The sequence below is a fragment of the Medicago sativa genome, chromosome 5 (genome assembly GCF_051527215.1).
Source record: "Medicago sativa cultivar Bolivia chromosome 5, Bolivia_mono, whole genome shotgun sequence".
Classification (NCBI taxonomy): domain Eukaryota; kingdom Viridiplantae; phylum Streptophyta; class Magnoliopsida; order Fabales; family Fabaceae; genus Medicago; species Medicago sativa.
In genome coordinates this window covers 67,384,255-67,400,751 of record NC_140753.1, presented here as the reverse complement: position 1 = coordinate 67,400,751, position 16,497 = coordinate 67,384,255, and the positions used below count along the sequence as shown (strand labels likewise).

General features: G+C 33.6%; 2 protein-coding genes across 3 annotated transcripts; both read left to right on the top strand.

Annotated features, from left to right (window-relative positions):
- The first annotated feature begins 6,594 nt into the window (after positions 1 to 6,594).
- On the top strand, positions 6,595 to 9,338 carry LOC146924257 (large ribosomal subunit protein uL13w). Its single transcript, XM_085709234.1, has 4 exons — positions 6,595 to 6,928; positions 8,442 to 8,558; positions 8,770 to 8,857; positions 8,960 to 9,338. The coding sequence occupies exons 1-4, from the start codon at positions 6,657 to 6,659 to the stop codon at positions 9,101 to 9,103; spliced, it is 621 nt and encodes a 206-aa protein (XP_085565360.1). The 5' UTR covers positions 6,595 to 6,656; the 3' UTR covers positions 9,104 to 9,338.
- A 1,909-nt stretch (positions 9,339 to 11,247) lies between these two features.
- LOC146924256 (Nop53 protein) lies at positions 11,248 to 15,962 on the top strand. 2 transcript variants are annotated; one of them, XM_085709251.1, is made up of 12 exons: positions 11,248 to 11,475; positions 12,817 to 12,989; positions 13,153 to 13,201; positions 13,290 to 13,321; positions 13,435 to 13,515; positions 13,614 to 13,727; positions 13,872 to 13,957; positions 14,371 to 14,490; positions 14,583 to 14,705; positions 14,840 to 14,906; positions 15,025 to 15,104; positions 15,667 to 15,962. In XM_085709251.1, exons 1-12 carry the CDS (start codon positions 11,307 to 11,309, stop codon positions 15,668 to 15,670), a joined length of 1,098 nt encoding a protein of 365 aa, XP_085565377.1. In that variant the 5' UTR covers positions 11,248 to 11,306; the 3' UTR covers positions 15,671 to 15,962. The 2 variants fall into 2 exon arrangements, with proteins under 2 accessions (XP_085565377.1, XP_085565376.1); XM_085709250.1 differs by having other exon boundaries at positions 15,025 to 15,108; positions 15,673 to 15,962.
- Positions 15,963 to 16,497: the final 535 nt, after the last annotated feature.

Genomic DNA, 16,497 nt, shown 5'->3' with positions numbered 1-16,497 from the left:
GGGTCCGTTTGTTTTAGATTTTAAAAAAATGGATTTTCCTTTGTATTTTTGAAAATAGATTTTTTTGAAATTTACTCAAATAGACCAAATGATGAAATATTTAGAATGACATTTTAAGATAAACTATTCAAACAGATTTTTCATTTGAAGCTTGCCTTGAAAATTTCTTTGTTAAAAAAATTATAACAAAAATACATTACACTACCAAAATCTATTTTAAAAAAAGCTATAACAAACGGACCCTAAATGGTCAAAACTCAGGAGACATGTTAGTGAGTAGATGCATGATGTGTTTGATGAAATTTATGTGTGGAGCCAGCATACACATAATATCCATATATATACACATAAAAATGTGCTTCTTGCTTGACAAAAAAAAAATGTGCTTCTTGATTCTCCCATTGTCAATATGAGAACCTTTTTGATGGATGATCCGTAAACACTTTTCTTAATGCTTATTGAACTTTGAGTTTAGAGTCCAACTCATCGAAACTTTTCCTTCTCCAAAGAGTTAGAAACCTTCTTTAGTCTCACACAAACAGGTTTAAATGCCATACAAAGGAAATACATTCTAGCTAGTATAAAAAAAATGACATGGTGTCAATGTTACACACATCTAATAACATGGTGCTCAAGTTACCAAGTACTTAAACACACAATTGAAACTTAATTCATAATTAAAAGTATGATTATCACATCCCAATATAAAAAGTAAGTCTTAAGCTATATGACCAATACATTAGTATGGTGTAGACAAATCTTTTTTTTTTTTTTTGATAAATGATGTAGACAAATCTTGTCATAGGCCTTAAGGCTAAGAAAGTGAAAGTTAATGATTTACTTGAATTGTGCCTTTCTCAACCTTATATCTAGTAAAATTACCCTACCACTCCTAGGTCTTGAAGCTTCTTAGCCTTCATGTAGGGTTAGTCCTCGTCAACTACTATCTCAAAATCAAGTTTAAAAGTTGAATATAGAACATATATAGTCCAATGCCACTTGTGTGATTCAGTGGCTCCACCAAGTGTTTGAACTTCATATCAATATTCTCATACATGCCTCTATTTATTTTTTTTTTATAAACATTCATTGATATTCACTATTAGGCGATTATCTCCATTTGAGATCATCTCAATTTCTTTCATTTATATGAAGACATAATTTTTTTAAATAAAATATAAAATAATTAATTGTGGTGAACCCACTTAGTGATAAGATCCATTATCTCTTTTTTGTGTCTATCTATCTAAATGATATCCTCCGTTTACTTTAAGAATGATATCCTCCATTTACTTTAAGAAATGGATAAACTCCTTACTTACAATTATCATCCCATGATCCAACCTTCCATAAATGTACGTATCTAACACATGAAGATTGATTTCCACATCATTAGAAAAAAAGATAAAACTTGGATTGATCAACATGTCTTTACATTTTGCTACCCAAATAAGTCTCCTCTTTACCAAACCTTTACATAAACCATCATACTATTCTCTTATCCCACAAGCTTGGCCTCACCGATCTTCACAATCAAACTTAAGAGGGAGTATTATAATTAGATTAGATAAGCTATACGATATAGATGAAGATTAGTTATATTTTCTTTATCTTTCATTTTTGTTTGTTACTCCTGTAATGGTATAACCCTAAAATGTCCTTTGATGTGGTCGAATAGCGAACAAATGCAAGGTGCTCGCTCACCTTGACATGAAGCATGGAGCAACGTGAAGCTATACCCCCTCGCGCCATCTCATAACATTGTCTCGTCTCCACGTTAGGAATTCAACATCACTGACTTGCTCCACCGCCTTTAGCATACCAAATTATTTGATAAACGCTTAGTTGTTCCTATAGCATCAAGTAATGAATTCAAATCAAATAAGAGACAATGCCTTTCTCAGGATGTTTTGAAGAGGCATTTCAATCCTCTTAGATATACCCCCCGATCTTTTGCAATCGTTACAATGTTGCACATGATCATATGTGTTGTGAAAGTGACTCAAAATTGGAGTTTGGAGGCCAAAATTGATGTTTGCTGAAAGTACAAATCGGTGGCCGATTTGGAAAATCGGTGGCCGATTTTGGCTGCCTTTTGGGAGGCTTTCTGTTCGGGAAAAATCGGTGGCCGATTTGGAAAATCGGTGGCCGATTTCGCGTGCTGTTATTTTTCAGAAACGTATTTTTGGGCCAGATTTGTTACAATTTTATGGGAGTTTCTTTTACTATAAATATAGGCCTTGTATCAGACTATTTTCAGAGATAGAGGGGGCTGAAACAAGGGTTTAGAAATCAAACTAGGGTTTGTATAGAGTTTGTCTCTTGGCAACAAACTAGGGTTTGAAGGTTGATTCACCTTGGGAAACACTATTAGGATTGAGTCTCTTGGTTACGGGAAGAGGCTGGGATTTGGGTAGAATTAGGCGGGAGACTTATTCTTGTAACCCATTGAAATCTCTTTTGTAACGTTACTCATCATATAGTGGAACGGAGGGCTGCTCTCTCCCCCAGACTAGGTCAATTTGGACCGAACTGGGTAAACAGATTCTTTTGTGTTCTCTCTGCTTTTCTCTCGCTGTTTTTTCTACTTTTGCTTGTTTAATTGCAATTCACTTTGATATTGGTTGCTTAATTATCCTTTGCTCCACACATCAAGTTTGTTATTGGTGTGTTTTCTCATCGAATTTGCAACAATTGGCGCCCACCGTGGGGCAAAGGTCAAAGGATAATCAAGTATCATGGGTTCAAAGTGGGATATTGAGAAGTTTACCGGCGATAACGATTTTGGGTTATGGAAGGTAAAGATGGAAGCGGTGTTAATACAACAGAAGTGTGAGAAAGCTTTGAAGGGTGAAGGTTCGTTACCGGTCACCATGTCACGAGCGGAGAAGACCGAGATGGTGGACAAGGCCAGGAGTGCCATTGTCTTGTGCCTCGGGGATAAAGTTTTGAGAGAAGTAGCAAAGGATACAACCGCGGCATCGATGTGGTCAAAGTTCGAATATTTGTATATGACAAAGTCTTTGACTCGTCGGCAATTCCTAAAGCAACAACTTTACTTATTCAGGATGGTAAAGTTAAAGGCCATCATGGAGCTACTTGTGGAGTTCAACAAAATCATTGGTGATTTGGAGAACATTGAGGTGCGTCTTGGGGATGCGGGTGCTCTGATGGTGTGGTGTTGTTTGGAGGATGAAGAAGGTGATGTTGGTCACCTTGGGATTGATGCCTAGTGGAGCGGTGTTCGTCTGGAGAGACGTTAAACACTCAACATCAGCCTGGAGAGGCGGTGGTAAGAATACTCATGATCTACCGGTTGAGGTGGAGGTTCAAGGAAGACATAGTGGGATGTACTCATTTGCTAGTTGAGAGGTTGGAAGCTCAGCTTTAGGTGGAGTTGAACACACCGGGAGTGGTACGACTATGGAGGACCTTGGGTGCTATGCTCTAGTGGTGAGCAAGGGTTTTCTTCATGAAGACGGAAGGCATTCCGGAGGTTGAAGAATGTATAGCACGGCTTGTGGAATTACCCTAAAAGTTCAAGGGTGATTGGATGCAAGGTGATCTTCAAGGAAGCGGGAGATGTCTCGTATTGAAGAGGTATGGTGTAGTCTTGTAGAACTACCTGAAATTCCTAGTGTAGTTTGGATACAAGGATCTTCGAGAAGGCGGAAGACATTCCGATGGCTGAAGAGGTTAAGGTGTGTACTTGTGGAACTACCTAAAATTCCTTGAGTAGTTTGGACACAAGGATCTTCAAAGGGGCGGAAGGCATTCCGATGATTGAAGAGATTAAGGTGTAAACTTGTGGAGATACTTGGTGTAGTGGGAAGCAAGGGAAAGAGCAGCAAGGTGTTGATGTTAAATGGGCATCATCACTAATTTGGAGTCAAGGTGGAGATTGTTGTGAAAGTGACTCAAAATTGGAGTTTGGAGGCCAAAATTGATGTTTGCTGAAAGTACAAATCGGTGGCCGATTTGGAAAATCGGTGGCCGATTTTGGCTGCCTTTTGGGAGGCTTTCTGTTCGGGAAAAATCGGTGGCCGATTTCGCGTGCTTTTAATTTTCAGAAACGTATTTTTGGGCCAGATTTGTTACAATTTTATGGGAGTTTCTTTTACTATAAATATAGGCCTTGTATCAGACTATTTTCAGAGATAGAGGGGGCTGAAACAAGGGTTTAGAAATCAAACTAGGGTTTGTATAGAGTTTGTCTCTTGGCAACAAACTAGGGTTTGAAGGTTGATTCACCTTGGGAAACACTATTAGGATTGAGTCTCTTGGTTACGGGAAGAGGCTGGGATTTGGGTAGAATTAGGCGGGAGACTTATTCTTGTAACCCATTGAAATCTCTTTTGTAACGTTACTCATCATATAGTGGAACGGAGGGCTGCTCTCTCCCCCAGACTAGGTCAATTTGGACCGAACTGGGTAAACAGATTCTTTTGTGTTCTCTCTGCTTTTCTCTCGCTGTTTTTTCTACTTTTGCTTGTTTAATTGCAATTCACTTTGATATTGGTTGCTTAATTATCCTTTGCTCCACACATCAAGTTTGTTATTGGTGTGTTTTCTCATCGAATTTGCAACAATATGCATTTTTGAAGATTTTTTTTTTTGAAGGAATATGCATTTTTGAAGATAGTAATATGTCAGTAATATGTTCTCCATTAAAATGTCATCCATATGGGGAATTGTGATAGTGCCATGATATATCCACGAACTATTCTCCACTTACGCATCTTCTTAACAAATTATCAGACCCAAACGGCCAAACTCGAACATATAATGATCTTCACATATATATTGAGTAGTTTCTCTTAAGAACTTCTTTATCTGATGCCAATTAAAATCATCTGGCCTTTATTCTTGAATTTTAAATGGATAGTTATGGCGTGTAACCATAAAGAAGGTGTTATTCTCTGGTGACTAAGAAACATATCTTCGGATTATACTCTCAATGTAGACTTAGAGTTTAATCATATGATCAGTTTATGCTCTAGAGAACAAATAATTTATCAATTGATGAAGACTTCCATCAAGTTTATGCTCTAATGGATATTGTTACTTTTAATATGTATATTTTACATATATTATCCTTAATAATTTATCATCTCATTCAATCTATTTCTCTTTCTTTGATAAATAATCAAAGATATTATTGATAAACCAATACTTAATGTTGAATTCAACTTTGAAAACAACAACTAAGCATGAATCCAATTTTCCTTCAAACGTGACACTTAAAAAAAATGCGGGAGTACATCCCTATATACATGAAAATTTAGTAAATCATAAAAGATTATAGATGACAAATTTGTTTTTATATTTGTAAACCGAATGACTAGCAACATCACTAAAAAATTTACACAAAGAAAGGGAAGATTTCGAGTTCAAACTTAGGTAATTATAAAAATGTTCATTCCAATGTAGTCGACATTGCCAATTAAGCTAAGCATTAGTCAGAACAAAGTTATGTCATTATGTGTATGATAATGTCAAAAAAAGTTGTTTATAAAAATAAAGGTAAAATAAGTTTTTCCTCTCTATAAATATCTTAAATTTTGTTTTTTATTCCTCTAATATTTTGTAGCAAGTTTTTGGTCCCCTAAACGTTAATTTTTTTGGGTCCCCTAAAGCTTGTTGCCAAACATATATTATTTTTGGAGAATGCTAAACAGTGCCCTCAAGGCATTGGTTAAGCAACCAAAACAATTAACTTTTTATTAAAAGTAGTGTAATTATTACTTAATCATAAGTCAAAACTTATATTTTTAAGATAAATTTTTATTTATAGGATCCTTAATCCTTAACCATTGCCCTAAAGGCATTTGTTAACAAAACCCAATATTTTTTATACAAGCTTATAAGCTAGCTTTTCCAAACATAGCCTCTTTTTTGAAATACCTGATTTGACATTATCATACACAAGATTTTCCAAACATAGCTTTTCCAATATTTCTTAGAAGATGCCAAGTCTCGAACCGAGGACACCTGAATTGACATTATCATACACAAGATTTTCCAAACGTAGCTTTTCCAATATTTCTTAGAAGATGATTTCTTAGAAGATGCCAAGTCTCGAACCGAGGACCACAAGATTGAAGAGTAAATCTTGCAACGAAGTGACCAACGGGAAATTGGCGAGATAAATATCAAAGGGGTTTGCTAGGATACACCCACTAGATTTTATTAAGGTGTGTTTTAGCAAAAATATAACTAAAAAGTTGTTAAATACACCTTAAGGTGAATGTTGCTAAAACACACCTTCTAAAAAATAAGTGGGTGTATGTTAGCAACTCCTATAGACATTTGCTAGGATACACCCACTTATTTTTTAGAAGGTGTGTTTTAACAAGTTATAACTAAAAAATAGTTAAATACACCTTAAGGTGTAGCTTGCTAAAACACTCCCACATAAAAACTAGTTGGTGTGTTTTAGCAAATCCCAATATCAAATTATCAATCAATTGCCTTAATTTAAAAATAAAATAGTAGAAAGCAGCCCATTAAGAAAACGGGCTAACGGATCCATCCTCCAAGATCCGACCCATTATTCTAACCCATAAAAACCCGCACTTCGTATACAAATTTGTCGCCGTCACTGCAAAACCTAAAAACACAAAGAAAACCCTACCAGAACTCCACTCCACTCAAAAATGGTGTCAGGTTCCGGCGCATGTGCAAAGAGAGTCGTCATCGACGCTCGCCACCACATGCTAGGTCGGTTAGCGTCTATCGTCGCAAAAGAGTTACTCAACGGACAGAAAGTTGTTGTTGTAAGATGCGAAGAGATTTGTATGTCTGGTGGACTGGTTAGGCAGAAAATGAAGTACATGAGGTTTCTTAGGAAGAGGATGAATACCAAACCCAGTCATGGTCCTATTCATTTTAGGGCTCCCTCTAAGATTTTCTGGAGAACTCTTCGTGGGTTAGTTCTTTTTTCACTCGAAGATTTTTGAGCTAGATTTTAATTATGAGTAGTTATGAAATGATGAATGTGTTTTTTGATTTGATAGTGTTAGTAATTTATTATGAATTTGTGTTTATATGATAGTTTTTTGGTTGTTGTAAATGTGGTTATGGTAAGAAATAGAGAATAGCTGATAGCAAATAAGCTAGCTAAGTGAATTTGTAGTGTTTGGTAAAACTAGCTTATAAATATGAAATGACATAAAAGTGATATACTTAATGGATACTTAATTTTTTTCAATTAAGATTACAAGCGTTGAATTGAGATAAATAATGATAAGCTATAAGCTAATTCCATAAGCTGGTAAAAATAAGCTATAGGCTCATGAGTAAGTGACGGTTACCAAATGGTTTTTTTAGTCAAATGAGCTTATAAGACATAAGCTATAAGCTCAAGATTATGTGTTTGATTTGATGAACATGTTTAATAATTTGATAGTGTTAACAATTTATTATGAAACTATGTTTTTAGGGTTGTCATCTGGTCGGAGTTCAAAATAGGACCTGTTTGAATTGGCTTATTTAAACTTATATACTAACATAAGCATTTATAAGGCTATTTGGGAGAACTTATGAAAACAGCTTATGATGATATGTTCTTAAGTGTTATTTGATGTTTTTAAGTGTTGTCAAATAGAGGATACAGCACTATATCGTAGAGGAATTTAAACTAATGGTTATTGTTTGCGATGCACTATTGGCTATAGCTGTGCCATAGTAGTGTAGCTGCATTTGAACAAGCTACTATTTTTTGCGATTGACAACATTAGTGTTAAGAATGTTTGTGTTTTTGTTAAAGTGCGTGTGTTTTGTAGAATGATACCACATCAGGTAAAGCATGTAGAAGCTTCTATTTAGTATAATGGATTGTCAGATGGAGGCTCTAGCGTTGCCAGAGTTCTGTACTCTATAACATAGCTGAATTGGAACAAACTGTTATTTTATGCGATTGACAACATTGGTGTTGAGAATGTTTGTGACAACACTGGTGTTGAGAATGTTTGTGTTATTAGTTGAAAATGTGCGTGTTTTGTCGAATGATATCACCTAAGATAAACCATGTGGAAGCTACTATTTAGTAGAATAGGTTGTCATAAAGAGGCTCTTGCGCTGCCATAGCTCCGTAGCATAGCTTAATTTGAACAAACTGTTAGTTTTTTGCTATTGATATCACTGGTGTTTAGAATGACTGTGTTATTTGTCAAAATTTGTGTTTGGTAGAATGATACTACATAATAAGGTAAAACATGTGGAAGCTGCTATTTAGTAGCTTAATTTGAACTAACATTTATACTTTGCATTTGACAACACTGGTGTTAAGAATGTTGTGTTATAACTGTTATTTTTTGCATTTGACGACACCGATGTTAAGAATGTTTGTGTTATAATTGTTAATTTTTGCATTTGACGACGCTGGTGTTGAGAATGTTTGTGTTATTTTTGAAAATTGTTTTTTTTTTTTTGGTATGTAGAATGATTCCACACAAGACAAAGCGTGGAGAAGCTGCTCTTGCTAGGTTGAAGGTCTATGAAGGTATTCCACCTCCATATGACAAGATTAAGAGGATGGTTGTTCCTGATGCTCTCAAGTAAGTTCAGTCTTACTTACAGTCCAAGTTTAGTATTTTTATGATTAGGTTTGTTGTAGTTGCTATAAACACAAATTCAAAGTTAATCCGGGCATGAAATTACATAAAATATGTGTAGGGACTAAACTTAAAAGGTTGTATTTAAAATGTCGAAACATTTTTTGTTGAATCATGATTTTATTGTGAATGCTGAATGTGTAAATGAATTTAGGGTATTGAGGCTTCAAAAGGGACACAAATTCTGTCTGCTTGGACAATTGTCAGCTGAGGTTGGATGGAACTACTATGATATCATAAAGGTGAGAGTTTTTTATTTTTTTTATTTTCTTGTATATTTTCTTATTAGAATTTTGATCTTTTGAACTGTGCGCTTAAGTTTGTAAATCTTTTGTTGATGATAGGAATTGGAAAATAAGAGAAAGGAAAGATCACAATTGGCTTATGAGAAAAAGAAGCAGATCAATAAATTAAGGGTGAAAGCTGAGAAAATTGTGGACGAGAAGCTTGGGTCCGAACTACAAGTACTTGCTCCTGTCAAGTACTGAATAGGCTTTGGTAGCATCTTGAAATTTTGTTTTTAAAGCATATTCTGTTGAACTCTATGTTTAGTTCTATATGTTGTTGGACACTAGATATGTTAATCTCGGAAGTTGTTTTCTGGTTTGCTCATTAAGAGGCCTATTATTGAGAAATTACTGAGTGAAAATTGAAGTTCATTGTTCTCCACTATTGTTACTTAATCAGCAGTAACTATCATTGGATAGTATTTTTCCTCTTCAATTCTTTCTTCTTATATAACAAGTATTCGTACTTGTTTTTGCTTCTTAATATGCTATCATGCATTGGTTGCTGATTCGACGAGTTGAACTTATAAGAACATATTGATTTTTGTCTGTTTTTCTATAAAATTGTTGAATTGATGTTCTGTCTTTCTCAACTGAATGTGTCTACACAATATTAATAGAAAATTGTAACTAATCATTTTTGAATATTAATGTTGACTTCACACCACATTCTTTTCTTTTTACCGGTCTTTACAACCAATTTAGAATGTACATTTTTTCTCTTTTGGGGAGGTTTGGCTTTATCTAATTATTTTCAATCTCTGATCCAAATTGATTGCTGATTTTTATTATTGTTTGTGTTTGATGATTGATTCCTTTGTTGCATTTTTTTTCCCTACTTTGTTAATGTTAAAATCTATAACATAATAAGCAATATGGTTATGGTTGGGAATTGATGGATATTGTATAATGCACTGTGCTACTGGTATATCGTTGTAGTCATGGATGATTTTCCAGGACTGTTTAAGCTACAATATCATCAGTGCAGCCAAGTGTTTTTTTTTTTTGGTTACCAGCCAAGTGTTAATTCTAAGCCTTTTTAAATTTGTTAAAACTTCAAATTTTTGGCAGCATAGTTTTGGTGAAGACTGAAGAGTTTGTGTTTTCTTTCTCTCGAACGTTCTTCACATACGAAATTAGGCAAGGATGAGTTTTTACTGGACAAAGACTGTGTCTCATAACTTGTGGGGTTCTTCAAATTCTATGTTTTACTATAATACTGCAGGCAATCAGTTCATTATTGCAATGACCTACACTCAAAGTTTGATCCTCTCCTTATTTACTCTTGATTTTTGTTTTTTTGATGAAGAGAGTTTGAGGCCTACAAGAAAAAGTTTATCATATTCATTTTAAATTTTATTCATCTTGTATAAAAAATTCTTTAATAGCAAAAAACGTCTAATATCTATTAGAAAAAAACAACGTGCTTTTGAAATAGAAGTTTGGTGACTTTGTCTTTATCTCTCTTCTAATCAATAATTTTTTCTCATCAAAATAATTTATTTTAATCATTCATCTATCACTCTTTCACATCTAAAATACAAGTCATCAAATCTCAAAGTCAATCAAATGTTTTACATTATGTTGGTGCTTGAAAATATTGTTAGTGTGTGCAAAGTAGGAGAATTGATAGCGTTACTGATTTTGACGAAAGAATCACTAAATTGGAAAGGCTTGGAAAGGTAATACTATGATGAATTCTCAATGACCATGGTTCAAGCCATTGATGTTATGGAATCCTTTGCATCAAATGAACTAAAAATTATAAACCAAGTCCCTTTAGTACAACTTAGATTAGATAGTAAAAGATTAAAAACACATTTGATATGTTTTGACTCCAATTCAACCCCATGATTGCAACTTATTTAACATGTGTTTGGTTTCACATCACCCATGCCATTTTCGCATTCCATGGCATAATTTGCCATGGTTGTGTGAGGAGCTCCAAATTCTCGTGTTAACTAAACGTGTATATTTTTTGTGGATTTTGTTTTTCCAAACATACACACGTGTTAGTTTTCATGCTAGACTTTTTAGAACGGAAAAATATTAGAAAGAAAAAAAAAGTCTAATTTTTCTCCCTCTCTTGAGCCTATGTGCCAAATAGTTAATAAACCAAAGAAATTTATTCAATCGAATCGTAACTCTGGATCGTTTTTTCCAGTTAAATGAACAATTTTGAGGTGTCTATTTAACAACCATCTAAACAAAATGAAATAGAAAAGTAGACCAAGAAGTTTATTTTGGGCCAAAGTTAAGAGGCCCATTGAAAAAACCCAACAAAATGCTCCATCTCTGCGACAACGACAACATATAAAAACCAAACCCTGTTTCACTCTGCCGCTAATGTTCTGTTCTGAATAAACCCTTGTTCCTGAAAATTGAAAAAGTGTAGTGTACGAAAATGGGGAAGAAATCGAAAAGTTCAAGGAAGGGTAAGAAAGCATGGAGAGCTAACATAAGCACAGAAGAAATCGAAGATTTCTTTGAGAAATCAACAAAAGACGCTCTTTCTGGTGGTTCTCTTCAAGCTGTTTCCAGTGATTCTCTCTTTTTCGAAGACAAATCCAAAGGTATGTACCCATTTTTATTTATTTATTTTGGTTAATTATTTTTAGATTATATGAAAATGATGTTTTTAATTATCAATTACATAAGCTTGTATATGGAAAGTGTTTTTAGTTTTAGGTTTGTTTGGATTGAATTATTTGAGCTTATTCTATGACATTTACACTTATGAGATTATCTTAGAGCTTATAAAAATAACTTATGACATGTGCACAAGCTGTTTTCGGCTTATTTCTCAAAGCTATCAATGATAGCTTATGAGATCGACTTAACTGATAGAAAAGTAGTTACTTTATTTTATCTTTTGTTATAGAAATGACTTACACATAGAGCCTATTTGGATTGGCTTATTAGAGCTTATCTACGAGTATAAGTACCTGTGAGATTGATTGGGAGAATTTATGAAAACAACTTATGACATGTTCATCATAAGTTGTTTTAGTTTTAGGGTGCGTTTGCTCAAGATTTTTTTTAGAAAAAAGCCCTCTTTATTTATTTATTTATTTTTAATACAGAAAACCACTTTTGTCATTTTTGAAGTGTTTGTTTTGGATTTTATTAAAAAAAAATGGAAAATGTTAACCGGTGCCCCCGGGGCACTGGTTAAGGAAGCAAATGTAGAAGCTTTTGCATTGAAAATTGTGTAATCAAGGCTTCAAAAGTCAAAAAAGTGTCTTTTTTTATTTAATATTTCCTTTTCTAGATACCTTAACCAGTGCCCCGGGGGCACCGGTTAACACAACCCAAAAAAAAAAAAAAATCATTTTTTACTCTATAATGAAAAGCTATTAGGATTATCACAAAATCTATTTTATTTTTTAAAAACAAGGAGGTAACAGATGAATAGTTAAAATTCATTTTTATATTTGGGTAGTAAACAAACAGAAATAGGTTCATATTTTAATTTTTATAAAATCTCCAGATTTTTTTAACACAATCTTTTTTTTTTTAAGCTAAAACAAACACACCCTTGATCTTATTCCCATTAGTTCTCCAAGATAGCTTATGAAAACAACTTATAGGAATGAGCTTATACGAAGTGCTTACATGACAATTGCTTATGCTATAAGCTGCAAATTAAGCTGTTTATTCAAACAGGGTCATCCAAACTGTCTGGTAGCAGACCTATTATAATTGATGTGTTTTCCATGAATTACATAAACTTTTACGAGAAATGGTTTTTTATTTTAGTTTATGTTGAAGATGACGAAATACAATTATCTGCGTTTCTAGTATGTGGTTGATTTGTTGGTTGTAGAGTACTGTATTGGTAGAGAAATATTAACCAGAATTCACTTTTTCATTGATCCTTGGATTTGAATTTATTTTAAATTTGATGTGGCTAGATCTTGCGGTAAAGAAGAAGATCGAAAAACATAGAGAAAAGGTGCTTCATGTTGATAGCATACTACAAAAAAACCAGTTTGTTAAGCCAGTGCCTTCATCTACTCTAAAGAAACACGCGAAAAACCGGAAAGTGGTGTCCAAAAGTTTAGTCGCCAATGAAAATATTCATAAGGTCAGTAAATTGTTATTCATGCAGAAAGCTAAATAATAATATGCTTAGTGGCAAACATATTTGGATTTTGGACAGAATGGGGGAATTACTCCTTTTTTCTTTTCATCGCAAACCTCTTTTAAAATTTGTTTTATTGAAATTTTTCTTTAATAATCTATATCAGGAGGGTTCCGTGTTAGATTCTGACGTATTTGATATGTGGGGTGATAAAGGTACTTACTCTAAAGCATTTAGTATCCATTTTGGTTATTATAAATTAATGGGATGTTAACATTAGGATTCTTTTATATTGTCATGCAGACGCAGATGAAGGCAACAAGAAAGTGAAAAAGGTACACGTTATTGCATAGCGGATTCTATCCAGTGTTTCTTCTTCCATTTTATTGTTGCTGCACATTCAGTGTTTCAGTTGATATTTATAATATGATTGCTGACTGCTTCACAGTTGTGCAAGCCTACTCATATTCCAGCTGTCGAGGTTGATCCTCCAGGATGCTCATTTAATCCCACACATGAAAGTCATCAGGTAGTTTTTGGAAGTATTATGTGTTCCTCTGCTGTTAGAGATGTTGTTCTTGTTATGATTTATGATGAAGAATATTAAGAACTTTATTGTTTAACCAGGATACATTAGCTACTGCTGTTGCGGAAGAAATGATTAAAGTCTACAGAAATGAATTGGGCCCTGAACCGGTGCCTTTAACTGTTCCTGCTGGAGAAGCTATTTCTGAAGAAGATGTGAGTTTCATTGTTTTCGTTTATGTAATATGTAGCTACTGTACCTATGAATTTGTTTCCATATTTACGAAGCTCTTGATATGTGAATTTATACGTCTTGAGTCTCTATTCCTGCTAATTCAGTAACCTTGCTTTTTTGGCCAGATGTATTTTCTTGATGTGGAGAAGAGTGACGATGATGAAAGTAATCACGAAGATGATGGTGAAAATGAAGATGCGTCAGAGAAAAAGTAAGTTATCATTCACTTAGTTAGCTTCTCTCAGTTTAAATACTTTCTTTTTTGCCGGTTTACATTACCAATCAGGTCATAAAAATAACATTCCATTTCCTTCCTGCTCAAGCTTTCATGTATAATTTGAATTCAGACATGCAAATGCATGTTGATAGCTAATGAAGGCTAAGTTAAGCTTTTTAGGTGTATAAATTTTATGGAGACCACGTGGCCGGTATTCTTTTTTTTGAAAGCAGTATGTAAATGTGATATTATATTTAGACTGTCTTGCTTAATTTCATTTTGAACACTGGAAAATAGATCCACTTAATATATTTGTAAGTAATATATTTCTGCAGCGTATTTTTTTCTAAACCCAGTTATGTCTAAATATCTGATGTATTTGTATTGTTTGAATCACTATTGGACAGGCCCATTAAAACAAAGAAAGTGACTAGAGTTGAGTTGAATAAGAGAATTCGGCGCAGAGAACAATTGAAAAAAGAAGCCGAATCAAAGAAGAAGAAGAATTTCTCAAAAGAAATTGATAGGTAATATGACCATTCTCTCATCCTCCCTCACCTCTCTCTCTCTACTAAAATAAAAGATGATTTTTAAGCATCTCTGGTTCTTTTGGATGCAGCATCTCAAAAATTGCTGAGGAAATTAAGCATGAAGATGAGGAAAAATCGAGAAGACATCTGAGGCGACAAGTTGCTAAACAAGAGAGGTTAAAGGCATGTCCTCCTCGCTTAGGAAAGCACAAGTAAGCAGTCTTTTGTGCTTCCCTTATCGTACTTGTATTAATGGGTGCAGTTGTTTTGTTTTTAGTTTAATGTTCTAGTGAATTACACCATTTCTACAACAATTACGTTAATACCAATTCCATTATTGTAACAGGTTTCAGCCTGCTCCTGTTCAAGTTTTATTAAGCGAAGAGATAAATGGATCCATCCGAAAGCTTAAGGTAGACTTGTAAATCATATTTTGATAATTTTGTTGACTCAGTTTATTTAAACATGCAATAAGTTTCCTTACTTTTTTTTTAGACTAATTTTCCTACTTATTTTGGTGTACATAATTAGGGTTGTTGCACCCTTCTAAAGGATCGGTATAAAAGCATAGAGAAGAGAGGGTTGGTTGTTCCAAAGCCCAGGAGAAACAGGTTGGTTTAAACAGCAGTATATTATCATTATTGTTGTTGCTGATGTTATTATTATTATTATCTCAAAACAGATTTGGAGACGGTTGGTTTTTATTATTGTTCTTGGAGAAAGATAAATAATGTATTTATGCCTGCAATAAGTTGGTGCCGTCTTCTGCTTGTTTTACCAGGTGCTTCGTGGCACAAGGTTTAAGTGTGTGGATTTTGTAGAAGTTAATTTGGTTGAAATTGAGTTTAAAGTGAAATAGTTGGTGTTTAAATGGTTATATGTTGAAAGTATGGTGTAAACTGAAGTTTAATTTTTTCTAACTGATGCAAAAGCCATTTCAAGTCAAAACTTTCAAGGAAAATCAAATTTTCATATCCTTTTGGAAACCAAAACACTTTTTGCAGACAGAAATTACTACCTATTTTTTCACTTCATGAGTCTTTGATTTAGAATTTGAGGATAGTACATTTTTGAGCAGGATTAACCAACTTATTCCCTTGCATGTTGTATATTTCAATGGATTTTATATTGCAATTTTGAAGTACTGATTGTTTATGATCATGCATTATGCAGGTAGAGTCTTCTTCCTTGTTTTCGTCCCTAACTTAAGTCGCTCCGCATGATATATGGCAAGAAGATATGTGATAGATGAAAGACTGTAACAGCTTTTTTAAATCAAATTTTGTTCATCTTGTTTTGTCTCAATTTTTTATGAATTTTCAGCTGTAAGAATATCAATATCTTATGTATTTGTATTTGCTATTTTGCTTACAATTTCATTGGAAAGCATTATCTTCACTGAGAATTAGAATTTAGAAGTTGTGTTCTCTAAGAGAAATGATTAACAAAGATCCTGGAGTATTTGTTTACCTGTGCACTTCGAGGGTAAGAAATTGAAAAATTTAAATTATTTATTATAGATAAAGATTTGGAAGTTTATCACTATTTTCTAGTTCACAGTATAGTCAAACTTAATCGGATGTGTGTGGAGTTGATTTCCTTCATTCTACCTTATCTTGCTGGAAATCCTATTTGTTTAGGAAATCCCATTTTAGGAAATGATTAAGTGTGTGCCTTGAGTAAGTAAATATAGAAATAATATGTTGGAAAGTGGTGAATTTAATTTTTAGAAGTTTAAAAATATTATTTCCAATATAAAACTACTACTCCCTCAGTCTTACAGTAGTGTCCTTTTTTTAATTTTTTGTCTAAAATTAGTTGTCTTTTTTATAATATTAATAGGTTTATTGAATAATTGATGTATTTGGTCTATAATTTAGACAGGATACATCAATTAATCAATAAATTTAAAAAGTTAGTTGTTTTTTAAAAATAGGATTGGAGGGAGTAATACTTTGTGTATGTTTATCTGCGTCAAATCTTAATAAGATTTATGATGTGTTA

What these genes read in the sequence shown, in the direction of transcription:
- LOC146924257 (XM_085709234.1), top strand. Translation starts at nt 6,657, where the DNA reads ATGGTGTCAGGTTCCGGCGCATGTGCAAAGAGAGTCGTCATCGACGCT. An exon ending in TTCTGGAGAACTCTTCGTGG is followed by an intron (nt 6,929 to 8,441) that starts GTTAGTTCTTTT and finishes TTTGGTATGTAG; the next exon opens with AATGATTCCACACAAGACAA. An exon ending in GTTGTTCCTGATGCTCTCAA is followed by an intron (nt 8,559 to 8,769) that starts GTAAGTTCAGTC and finishes AAATGAATTTAG; the next exon opens with GGTATTGAGGCTTCAAAAGG.
- LOC146924256 (XM_085709250.1), top strand. Translation starts at nt 11,307, where the DNA reads ATGGGGAAGAAATCGAAAAGTTCAAGGAAGGGTAAGAAAGCATGGAGA. An exon ending in TTCTCAAAAGAAATTGATAG is followed by an intron (nt 14,491 to 14,582) that starts GTAATATGACCA and finishes TTTTGGATGCAG; the next exon opens with CATCTCAAAAATTGCTGAGG. An exon ending in CCTCGCTTAGGAAAGCACAA is followed by an intron (nt 14,706 to 14,839) that starts GTAAGCAGTCTT and finishes TTATTGTAACAG; the next exon opens with GTTTCAGCCTGCTCCTGTTC.